Source organism: Monodelphis domestica, chromosome 2 (assembly GCF_027887165.1).
Source record: "Monodelphis domestica isolate mMonDom1 chromosome 2, mMonDom1.pri, whole genome shotgun sequence".
NCBI lineage: Eukaryota > Metazoa > Chordata > Mammalia > Didelphimorphia > Didelphidae > Monodelphis > Monodelphis domestica.
The window spans coordinates 126360303-126370828 of NC_077228.1; the positions used below are offsets into that span (position 1 = coordinate 126360303).

At 37.2% G+C, this 10526-nt stretch overlaps 1 protein-coding gene across 4 annotated transcripts in view; it reads left to right on the forward strand.

Annotated features, from left to right (window-relative positions):
- SPATA17 (spermatogenesis associated 17) overlaps positions 1 to 10526 on the forward strand; it is a 446142-nt gene that overhangs the window by 306164 nt on the left and 129452 nt on the right. For all 4 annotated transcript variants that reach the window (XM_007481412.3, XM_056815953.1, XM_056815952.1 and 1 more), the window contains exon 8: positions 3505 to 3653. In XM_007481412.3, coding sequence (XP_007481474.1) covers positions 3505 to 3653 — 149 coding nt within the window. The remainder of the gene's footprint in view (positions 1 to 3504; positions 3654 to 10526) is intronic.

The following is a 10526-nucleotide window of genomic DNA, read 5'->3' on the forward strand; positions in this document are numbered from 1 at the left end:
AGAGATTAAGTGACTTGCCCTTGGGCAACCAATGTATGTCATAGATGGGACTTGGACCCAGGTCTTTGACTCCAAGACCATCAGTATGCACACTACCTCATCCTTCTTCTTAATGATGAAAAATGACAATCATAGCACTTTATCACATTAAAAACATTGAGACTTTAAAGTAAGCTCATTGAAGACAGCAAGTTTCTTTATATCCCCATAATCCAGCAAGGTGCCAGGCACATAGCAAGTATTTAAAATGTGTTGGTTGAATTGAATTCATATTTTTATAGCTCAAATTATTTTATTAATTGTTTTATTTCTTTTAAGAAATCAGCTTGAATAGGATTTCTGCACTTGGATTACTTATGTTTCTCACATGTTGATTTGCTAGATAGATGGCATTTGTACTGTTATGTATATTTTGTGTTATTAGGGGAAGATTAGAAATTAAAAATACTTAAGAATTCAGAATGTGGGCTTCTAGATAGTAGTAGTCTCTCAGAAGCCGAGTATGACGATTTTCTTTGTGCATCTGTGCACAAAGATACTTGTGCGTGAAAGAGATTTAAGTGGAAAAGTCGGTGCACAGGGACAGTCTCACTTGGCATTGGAAGCCTGGGTCCAGTGGCACAAAAAATCATTACATCTGGAGACTTCCACAGTTGCTTTGGGTGGCCATGTTGTCCTTTGTGCTCCAACACGCCCTAAGCACTCCACAGTGCCTTGCTGTGTTGCCATCTCAGCCGTTGAAACTTTTTATTGGTTTCTTCTGCCTGTTCCGCCGAAGCAGTCTTCATATGCTGGGTGAGCAAAGCCCTAGTTCGCCAGGCGTCAATGACTCGATGGCTACCCTCACAAGGTTTAGCCGGCCTGTCAAAGCCATTGACCGGGGTGTGGCCACTGCCGCATGCTAGCAGCTACTGGGAGCCACAAGTGAGAGCTGGGTGTCAGGTGAGGGTCAGAGGCTGGAGAGCTGCCCTAAGAGGGCAGGACAAGCCCTCCATACCAGTGTGCTACCCCTCCCTGAGCACCCCATACACCTCAGGCTTCTAGATAGAAGATGGTAATAATGCATATATTTTATCTCTCCATAATTTACTTCTTTATAATAATAAATGCCTACATAATATACTTTAATTTTGTCTATATTACACATTACAAATATTCCTTTTACAAAAACACCTTTTCAAATAACCAATATATCCTTAGTTCTTAGAGGCAATGTTTAAGTGATGATGATGTTTATAGCACTTTAAAAGTATAAAATTTAACAATAAGTTTTCTCTTAACATTGGTATTCTATATTTTATAGGTAAGAACTCTATATGTAACATACTGTACATAAAAGAAAAAGTCTGAATGTAACTGATATATAAGTTTTATCAGATCAATTGTTTTTATTGTTGTATTAAGTAGTTCCTTAATACTTAAAACTATAGATAATAGAGAAATTAGTCATTGCTTCATTAAAGAATATTAATAAGAGCATTTATACAGCTTCCACCTAAAACTTTAAGATATTTGAAAAATCATAATTTAATAGAAGAGGTGCAAGTAACATTTGAAGCAAAGAGTAAAGATAACAGGTGGGACAAAACTAGACCTCAAATCTTTATTTCTATGGAATAATTGAGAATAAGAATGTTATAAAAGGAGATAAGTTCATTTGGGAGCTCTAGATTTAGTCACATTCCAATGCACCCTCTTAAAAATAGGATATGTAAACTCCTTTTTGACATTGGTTGATGCTAAGGGAATAGTTTATTTCAATGACAGAAAAAGTATATTGCTGAATATGTAATAATTTAGATATTTAAAAATCTGTATTGATATTTTTAATTTTCCTCAGGACAGCAAGATACTTTGATAGCATATTATATACCATTCCAAAATCATTTTCCCCACATATTAAATTATGCTATTAGACTGAGGTAATTTTAATAACACTTTAAAGGAATTGTAATAATAATAATAGTAAATAATATTTTATATCTAATTCAAAAATATGGTCACTATTGAATTAAATAACTGCCATTCTTAATAAGTAGATTGTTAGTATTCTGCCTATACCTACTTCTTTGGAAAACTTTTTTTCCCTCTCTGTTTATATTCAAAGGAGTCTCTCCAAATTATATTCAATATTTCCATCTATATTCTAGAACTAAGAAAAGTAAGAGCTTGTAAAAGCACAAAAATATGAATGTTTGAAACCTGAATATTTCTAAAAGGAGACATGGAATCATGTCCCTGTATCTTTAAAAAGTAAAGTTCCAATAAAAATCCATTAACTACTTTCAAATATAGCAATCCTCCTGTCCAGCTGTGAAAAGTACTAGATGATACTTATTTGCCATTTGTGTTATTTACGGTCCATGACTTTTATGGTAACTGGTTCCTATTATTGGTTTCTATTAATGTAAAACATAAGTGAACATAAATGAGGCGTGAATCATTTCTTTTTATTAGCCCCACAGTCTTCACTCAGTGCTTGCAGTAACTCCAGCTGTGACTTGTTAGTGATAACCTATTTAAAGAGGAGATCTTTAAGAAGAAGGAACATGATTGGAATATGTTGTCCATTCATATTTTCAGATGGTTTTCCTACTTCTCTCACAAAACAACAGTAATGGTGGGGGGGAGTAAGGGGGAGAGAAAAATAAGATGTAATTAGTGACACTGCAAAACCTTGAGTTGCCTCTGATTTGTATTGAGCTTAATGTGATACTAATTATACTACAAGTGAGTTTGTGCCAGTTACTACTTTTACTGTATTATTATGATTATGATTACTACTACTACTACTATTTAAGATATGGTATAAATCATCTTTGCAATATAGCTCAGGCTTTTTCTATAGATGGGTGTGTATATACATATCTATGTATATATTATGAAATGGTTAACATCAGTATCAGTATAGGATATGTAAACTCATATTGATTTTTCCTTTAAGAATTTGTAAAATTGTTGAGAAATTAAGATTCTGATAGATTTCTGCATGCCATCAGTTAAAGATAAGATTTCAGTTTCCCTCTAAAGCTTTCAACTAATGGTAAAACCATTTTTTGCACTATTGTTATTAATATGAAGGATTTTGTAGCTTGTGATCAGAATTTTTAAAATAATTCACAAGTACTGATTAAAAATTAGTGAAATATTTATGTAGTTAAATAACATTTCTTTAAATTAGAAAATAAAGTCATGTATTGCCACAGGTTGAACCATTGCACAATTAAAAGGTTTTTGGTTATTGGAATTAAGTGAAATCAATGATTCTACTTCATTTTAACAGGTTTTTTCTTGAAAATGGTCACTTTTATTTAAGAAGTGTCACATCAAATCAATGAGAATGTTCCTAATTGCTGTAACAAGTATATCAACCTTATTACTTTTTATTAACCATTTAGCTAAGAAAAACTTGTACTTTCTAGACACTCTCCATTCTTGGTCATCAATAATATGTCAAAAGAAACCCACCCCAATAAAACACTGACCTTATCCTGTACCTGTCAGGGGCCCTTCCGAGATATCGCTGAAGTATTGCAGCAGCGCTACAAGCCTTTGCAGCCAACCTTGCGGGTGGCCACATCAATCAATTCAGAAAAAGATGCCCGAGAGGAACTCAGAAGGGAGGAATGGAACAACCGTGTTCATGACAACGTGTGAGTTTTCACTATTTTGTGCCACAATTTGATGCCTTGTGCTTTCCAATGCCTTCTGTTCTCTGTTGCATCTAGGAATCTTTTATTTAGTGAAAGAAAACCCTTTGTCATATCTGATGTTTCCAGTAGTAGATATTCTTCAAGATGCAAATGTAATTGATAAGATGGGCAAGGATAGCAAAACTAAATCATTAACTTCCACCTGAAAAGAATGTGCAGAGAGCATTACCTTTTAATGGCAAAAAAAGAAGTCTCTTATCTACACTTTTAAAATGATGATTCCTCTCATCATTGATTGAAGGCAGAGTTTTAAGATACTAAAAAAAAAATCTCAGTAACATCATCTCTAACAGTAGATAACTTTCAGCTTGGTCGACTTGATATTACAGGATAGTTTTTATGAGTTAGAAGCAATAGGAGAGGTTGGTTCCTTCATAATTGAGGAAGACAAAAGAGAAACTGGTGGCATGTAAAATTTTAAATTGTCATTAGCTTCATTGAGGTATGTCTCAATTCATATGCTCAAAGCTCTTAGGGGCCTTTCTTAAGTATTTCAGTTCATAAAAAATTATAAAATTTGTGGTGAGTTTATTATTACTGTTGTCATTATCATCTGGAAATGATAATGCATTACAAAATGTGTTTTGTCACCTTAGGAAAAAGAAAAAAATTTGCAATGTCTCCTCCATAGTTTTCATATGTAAGCACAATTGCTTTTAAGAGAATCTTTATCAATGACCAAGCATATAGAATATACTGTATTCTGTTATGGTCTGGTGTGTAGAAAATCAGATTTTATTGAATATTTTTGAAAATATTCCTTGATATAATTTTTTCATAAAATATTTAAATATATTTGATAAATATTCAAAGTAATTTGTGATAAAACCTTTAATTTTATAACAGTTATTTGAGGTATACCAATTAGCCAAATGATTTTGAAAATAGAGTTCACCTAATAAATGAAGAAGTAAATGAAAAAGAAAAATTCCTATTAGATGAGGATTTTATACAGTTATATTTGATTTGATTTATTAAAATATAACAGATTAATACTTTTAAGAATGAGTGAAAGAAGTAAAATGTTTGATTTTGTGATAAATATCTAACATGATAGGTTATTAATACATTTCTTATTTTGTGATATTTGAAAGAATTATAAAACATCAAAATAAATAAAATTATATTGCTAGAAATGGCTATTATCTTTTATAAGTGATACTGATGTTTCTATAGAAACAATTATGACATGCAAATTTATCTAAATTTCTTTTACTATATTACTTGATATGTACAAGGTCAGATATCACTGTCATCCCCAAAGAAGTGTAAGCTGCTTTTTATTTTCTGGGGAATACTCGTAAATGCTTTCCCTTTCCAAAGCACATAGAAGTTAATAAACTTATTACTCCAAAACTTTCAAAAGATGCATATTACTTCTAGGGTTTCCAACCAATGACTGATGTTTCATATCAAAACTGTTCTAGAACTATTTTGCTACTTAGTTTTTAAAACACAGTAACACTTCTATCTTCTCCCTGGGACAAAATAAAATAAGGCATGAAACATTTTCTATTGATATTTCCACCTCCCTAGTTCAAGGCCTTTATCACACATTACTCTGTTTTTTAGAATCTCTCACAAGATAGTCCTTCATATCTCTCCAGTTTCCTTATACTTAATTCCCTTCTAGGTGTTCTACAATTCTATAGTTCTGGCCTTGATGTTCCTTGTCATACAATCTGTCATCTATCAATTCTGTACCTTTTAACTTTCTGTCCCCATGCCTACAATGTTCTCCCTCTTAACCTTCTTCACCTCCTGGTGCTTTATGACTCACTTCAACTCCTACCTGCTACAAGAATCCTTTCCTGGAAATTGAATACCAAAGAGATCAAGAGACTTAGTCAGGGTTACATTAATCGATGGATCAACATATATTTATTAAGCACACATTGCCTGAAAAAGATGCTCTCTCTGATGATGTGGGAAATGCAGAGAAGATTATAACATGGCCATAGGCTGCCTTGAAGGAAATTTCGGTCTGACTAGGAAGACATGCAAATACATGGAATATTAAAGAATAGTTCAGGACATAATAAATATTGCAGTATAGTGAATAATTGCCAAAGATGTGTGAATGAGAATTGAATACTATTTGTTCAGAGGAGGGGAAGACAGCAATGGGCTATGTTTTTATGAAGAATTCTTTCTTAAAGAAGGGAGTCAATTTGGGCTTTTAAGGCAAAAATGACAAAGCATATTCCAACAGAGTAATTAGACCTGATTTGGTTTGAGCAGAGTCTTGTAGTAAAAAGGGAGAAATAAGTTTAAATCAAGAGAAAATAACAAATTTTTAAAAGTCTGAATAAATTGGTTGGGCCCAGATTATGAACTTTCCTTTAATTATGTCACAAATCTTTAAATGACTTTGACTTACATAATAAAGTTTAAAGTCTGGCAACAAACTTATTCCTTTTTTTTCTTTTTTTCTTTAGTATAGTATACAGATTGAACTAGAGGAGAAAGTCTAGAGGGAAGTAGATCACCAAATGTTGGTAGAAAGATGGAGTCAGGCACAGTTCACAGAATCTCAGAACTGGAAAGGTTTTTTAAGAGTCTGTCTAATCTAACATACCCTTGAGCAAGAATCCTATCTACAATCTACCCAAAAAGTGGTCATCCACTAAACATCTAGTAAGGAAATTATTACTTTCTGTGGAAGTTAATTTCACTTTTAGATATCTTAAGATGTTCTAAAGTTCCCCCCAATTATATCTCCCTAAAATTTCCCTCCTTTTAATTTTTACCTATTGCTTTTATTTCAGCCTTCTTGACTCAGGCTGACTAAGTATAATTTCTCTTCCCCTTGACAGGCTTTCCAGATACTTTAAGAAAGCTATCATTCTCTACCTAAGTATTTTTTTTCTCACAAAACTAAACATCCCCATTTCCTTCAGCTGATTCTCTGATAGTACAGTCTTGAGATAATACACCATCCTGGCCACTCTTCTATGAATGATATAATGCTTATCAATATCTTTCCTAATACTTGACACTCAGAATTTAACATAATGATCAAGAGATAGTCTGGCTTGGCCAGATAACAAGAAGATGATTGCTTTCAGTGTTCTTGACTTGATCCTCTCAAAACAACCCAAGATTGCTTTGGCTTTTTTTTGGCTCCCATATGGAATTTTGATTTATATTAAATTTGTAATCCACTAAAATCTTGGGATTTCTTCAAACTATTGGAACACCTCTCCCATTTTATATTAGTAAAATTGATTTTTAAAAACCCAAGCATAAGAAGTTTCATTTATATTAAATTTCATCTCAGAGTTCGCATATTGTTTTAGCCTGTCAAGTTATTTGTGGATCCTGACTGTTATTAATATGCATTCACTATCTTTGCAAATTTGTGTCATCTGAATATTTTATCAAGATGGCTACTATACTTTCATCCAAATCATTAATTTTTTATTTTGTTCATCTTTTCTGTTTCTTATATCACCACAGTATCACATCACTTTTCCTTTCTCCTCCCAGAAAGCCATTTCCTATGACAAAGGATATTTTTAGAAAGAAAAAAAGTCAGTACAACTAATTGATACATTGAAAAATTCTAAAAACATGTATAATATGTAATACTTGTACACTTCCCACATCACAAAAGGGTAGGTTGGTGGTGTCTTCTCAAACTCTTCTGATCAATGATTTTCTAAAAAGCATATATATGTTAATAATTCAGGGATATTGTCTTATTTGAGAGAAGGAAAATAAAAGCCTGTGTATGTCTTCTGAGTTTAAGGATAATTTCTCAAAGTATATTTTTGGGGTTATAGTTTCTTCTTTAAAAATTATATCCTTTTTTATCTATAGTCTCCATTTTCTTCACTTCTGACATTACTTCCTATTACCTCATTCCTGAACTATATTGTTATAGCCCACTGGTTCATCTATCTCTGCCTCAAGTATTAGCCAAGTCTAGTCTACTACGCATCTGTCAAAGCACTCTTCTTAAAATGTAGGTGTGTCCCTCTCTCTTTCTCTCTTTCTCACTGTCTCTCTCCTCTTCTCTCTCTCTCTCTCTCTCTCTCTCTCTCTCTCTCTCTCTCTCTCTCTCTCTCTCTCTCTCTCTCTCACACACACACACACACACACACACACAATCTTCAATGTTTCTTTATTACTTCTAGAATAATAAAATATAAAATCCTTGATTTGGTATTCAGAACCCTTCATAAACTGTCTTTCCCTAACTTCTAGTGTTCTTACATCTTATTCTCCCTTCCCTCCCACACCTTACAGTCCAAAGACTGGCCTCCTTTCTGTTGCTTGTATGCAACATTACATCCATTTTTCCTGGTTGTTCTTCATGCCAAGAATTTTCATCCTCTACATCTCCACCATCTCCTAGCTACCTTCATGCCACAACTATAAAAATTTCATCTTCTATAATAAGCATTTCGTGATCTACCGTAAGAATACTGGTATCTTCACTCTGTTGGTTATCTCTAAATTATCATGAATATATACTTTGTATGTAGGTATTTGCATGATGCTCCTCACATTAAATTGTGAACTCCTTGAAAGCAAGGACTGCCTTTTTATCTTTCTTTGAATCCTTAGTACTTATATCAGTTCTTGGGACATAGTAGATTCTCAAAAAAGACTTATTGATTGACTGTTAAAAGGCACAGAGGCAAGTACAGATCCCTGAGGAAGTCTCTTAGAAAGAACAAGGGCCAAGAAGTACTTATAAAATAGAAAGGAAGAGGTGGATGTAGTGAAGGAAACATTCCGTTTGGAGTGCTGACCCACATTTGTAGAGGGATTTTCCATACCCATTAGTTCCCTGTACCAATGAAATCATTATCTCTAGATGGTAATGGAAATGAGATAATCAGAATTGTTTGTCCTTGTAAGACACTATATAACTATTTGTTAATTTGTGATTCCAAGTCAAGTCTAGGGAATTTTTAGAAAACACAGAAGTTATTCTGTGAGATTTATTGTCAAGCCACATTTTTCTCTATACAATATTTCAAATGTAAATATATCTTATTTTAAGAATTTCTAAACACTTAAACATTTAAATAAATGTTACTTTCATGATTCTTTTGGGGTGAAAAACCTTGTTTTTGTCAGAGGCATTAGGGTAAGTACTTTGAACTTAGTAAATGGTTTAACTTACTGGTGTGAGGGCTTGACTAAAACAGATTGAGGATGACTGACAAACCTCAAACCTATCCGTGACTTAAGGGGATATCAATCCTAAGCCTGTGAAGGCTTTCCTGGGGGAAAGGAGTGGGTGAGAACAATTTGTTCCAAAGTCCGTGAAGGTGGCTGAAGGGGAGGGACTGTGGAGCTCTTAGAAAACTCTGTCACACATCCAAGATGCTGAGTTCCCCACTTTATCCCAGGCCATCACCAGGGCATGCTGACTTTTGTCCTGCCTCTAGACTTGGATGACTCTAGACAACAAGGTGAGGCTGATGACAGTGTGCAAGTCGGCCTCCCTTAAATCCAATTCAAGGATGAGTCAAGAGATCACTCTGTGATGTTTCTGGTACTTTTAAAAAAATGTAACAAAGATGTGTGACATGGAACTTGTAAAATTCTCTGTTTCCTCTTGATTAAAATGAAGTTATTATTACTTTTCCTACCTCATGTTGATGTGAAGCAAGAATGCATTATTATGCATGTATATACGAGTATATGCACATACACACAATATATATATATATGAAGTATGCTATTATAATATTCTATTGATGCTATAGAAATACAGACTAGGGGATTGGTAGGGAATTCTTTTAAATAATAACAAAATAGAAATAAGACCAACCTATATCTGTGTGACAGTTGGCTGTTGCTTCATCTAGTAAAAGAACTGAAAAGCCACAACACTCAAGAATTTTCCACCTTCAACAAATGTAAGGTTTGCTTTCTGCTGCCATTGCATCTAGATTATCAGTGTAGTATCAGAGTATGAGAGTAGTATAGAGTAAGTGCATTTGGGTGACTGATTTTATGCATGTTTAATCCAGACTATTCAAACAGCTCAGTCAATATTTAAAAGCGTTATTTAATTTATTGCATTACCATAGTATAAGTTTTATGGAAAAGATTTAGAAGTTGTGTTATTCTGCAGAGTTAAGTGAAAATAAGAACTTTTTAAAAAGAAATATATTTTGTATGTATATGTAGATATACATATATGTGTGGAGGGGGGGGGGGGGGGGGGGGGGGGGGGGGGGGGGGGGGGGGGGGGGGTGGGGGGGGGGGGGGGGGGGGGGGGGGGGGGGGGGGGGGGGGGGGGTGGTGGGGGGGGGGGGGGGGGGGGGGGTGGGGGGTGGGGGGGGGGGGGGGGTGGGGGGGGGGGGGGGGGGGGGGGGGGGGGGGGGGGGGGGGGGGGGGGGGGGGGGGGGTGGGGGGGGGGGGGGGGGGGGGGGGGGGGGGGGGGGGGGGGGGGGGGGGGGGGGGGGGGGGGGGGGGGGGGGGGGGGGGGGGGGGGGGGGGGGGGGGGGGGGGGGGGGGGGGGGGGGGGGGGGGGGGGGGGGGGGGGGGGGGGGGGGGGGGGGGGGGGGGGGGGGGGGGGGGGGGGGGAGGGGGGGGGGGGGGGGGGGGGGGGGGGGGGGGGGGGGGTGGGGGGGGGGTGGGGGGGGGGGGGGGGGGGGGGGGGGGGTGGGGGGGGGGGGGGGGGGGGGGGGGGGGGGGGGGGGGGGGGGGGGGGGGGGGGGGGGGGGGGGGGGGGGGGGGGGTGGGGGGGGGGGGGGGTGGGGGGGGGGGGGGGGGGGTGGGGGGGGGTGGGGGGGGGGGGGGGGGGGGGGGGGGGGGGGGGGGGGGGGGGGGGGGGGGGGGGGGGGG